At 44.5% G+C, this 1,592-nt stretch overlaps 1 protein-coding gene across 1 annotated transcript in view; it reads right to left on the bottom strand.

Moving 5' to 3' along the window:
* LOC101845711 (matrix metalloproteinase-14) overlaps window positions 1–1,592 on the bottom strand; it is a 15,518-nt gene that overhangs the window by 9,570 nt on the left and 4,356 nt on the right. The window contains exon 4 of the mRNA XM_005105043.1: window positions 105–247. Coding sequence (XP_005105100.1) covers window positions 105–247 — 143 coding nt within the window. The remainder of the gene's footprint in view (window positions 1–104; window positions 248–1,592) is intronic.

The following is a 1,592-nucleotide window of genomic DNA, read 5'->3' as shown; positions in this document are numbered from 1 at the left end:
ACTAAACTAAAGTAATTAAGTTAAATTAAACTAAATCAAATTAAATCAAATTAAATTAAATCAAATCATATTAAATTCAGAAAATCAAAGTCCACAGAACTAACCCCTTCCCTTGAAACGATTCTGCCATCCATCTCCATGCTCTCCCCTGGCAAACTTGATCTCGATGTCCGGCTTGTGAGCGGAGTAGCGCAGTTTGAGTGGGATCTCCTTGAACCACAGGTCAAGGGCTCTCTGAAAGGCGCGCCTGATTGAGTAGACAAAAGGACAAGGTCAAGGGCTCTCTGAAATTGAAATGCACGCTTGGTTGAGTAGACGAAAGGAAAAGGTCAAAGGTTCTCTGAAAGACGCACCTGATTGAGTAAGCAAAAGGACCAGGTCAAGGGCTCTCTGAAATGCGCGCTTGATTGAGTAGGCAAAATGAAGACGTTAAGTTTCCAAGACCGCCAAGCACACTATGGTGAGTCTTGTTTTTCAAATCTTACAAGAGAGACATAAATTGGATTTTCTGGAAGAGTTTTTTTGGGGGGGATAAGCTTCATTTTTATAAGGGAGCCTAATGTCTGTCAGGGCATTTGTGAGGCAGCGTGGTGGAATCAGGCTCACGTAAATTTTTTGGCACATTGAGTTATCGGTATCATCTTACAGCTACCAAAAAGTTTTCTTTTCTAAAATTGTCTCCTTTCACCTCCTTTCCTGCTCTCCAACAATGTTCTGTCGTCTGCTTTCGTCTCCACTTTCTGCCCCCATCCCTTCACTCCCTTTGTCCCCCTCCTCTGGGCTCCTGACTCTTTCTGCAGCATTCCTACTGCTTCTCCTTGACTCCTCCTTACTGCTGTCTTTCAGCCACACCCTTGATCTTCTGGTAAGAAAGTTCTACACCTAGCCTTCTCGGACAAGGGCAAAAAGTCTTGGACGGCCCGTGTGCAAATTCCGCACGTTAAAGATCCCTTGGTGGTCTAAAATTGATAGGAGTAGGCTTCGGCCGCCGCCAGGGCAAAATTAAAAATTTCCTACCAACTTAAAATGTTAGGTGTGTCCTCGCGCTCATAATATGACCTTGTGCAGTTGCGAACGCCGTAAAACACTTTATCATAATCATTGCCTTTCTCATCCTGCACCAGGGTATAGGCCACGAACAAACACCTTCCACCTTTCTCTATCCTGGGCTAGCCTCTTGATGTTATTCCATGTCTTCCCATTTTTCTGTACAACGATTTCTGTGATTCTTCTCCAGGTTCCACGCTGTCTTTCCCTTGATCTCTTACCCTGTGGATTTCAATCCAAAACTTCTTTGTTATGCAGCTGTCTGACTTCCTGAGAGTATTTCCAATCCATCGCCATCGCCTTCTTCCTACCTCATCTCTGACTGGGATCTGTCTTGTTTTCCCTAACACTTCCACCTTGGTGACCCTGTCTTTTTTTCTTTTATAGTAGAGGGTTTTTCGGTGCTCTCAACTGCATAAGGTCATATGAGCGCCAAGGGGTGGGTGTCAACAGAGAAGTCTTTACAGGGAATCAGACTTAGACTGCTCACCTCTCTAGCTTCAACAGCACAAGGTCTGCTTCGACTATCAAGGCACCTCAAAATA

Source organism: Aplysia californica, unplaced genomic scaffold, assembly GCF_000002075.1.
Source record: "Aplysia californica isolate F4 #8 unplaced genomic scaffold, AplCal3.0 scaffold00449, whole genome shotgun sequence".
NCBI classification, from domain to species: Eukaryota; Metazoa; Mollusca; class Gastropoda; order Aplysiida; family Aplysiidae; genus Aplysia; species Aplysia californica.
The sequence above is the reverse complement of the archived record's forward strand: the minus strand, read 5'-3'. Positions and strand labels throughout refer to the sequence as shown.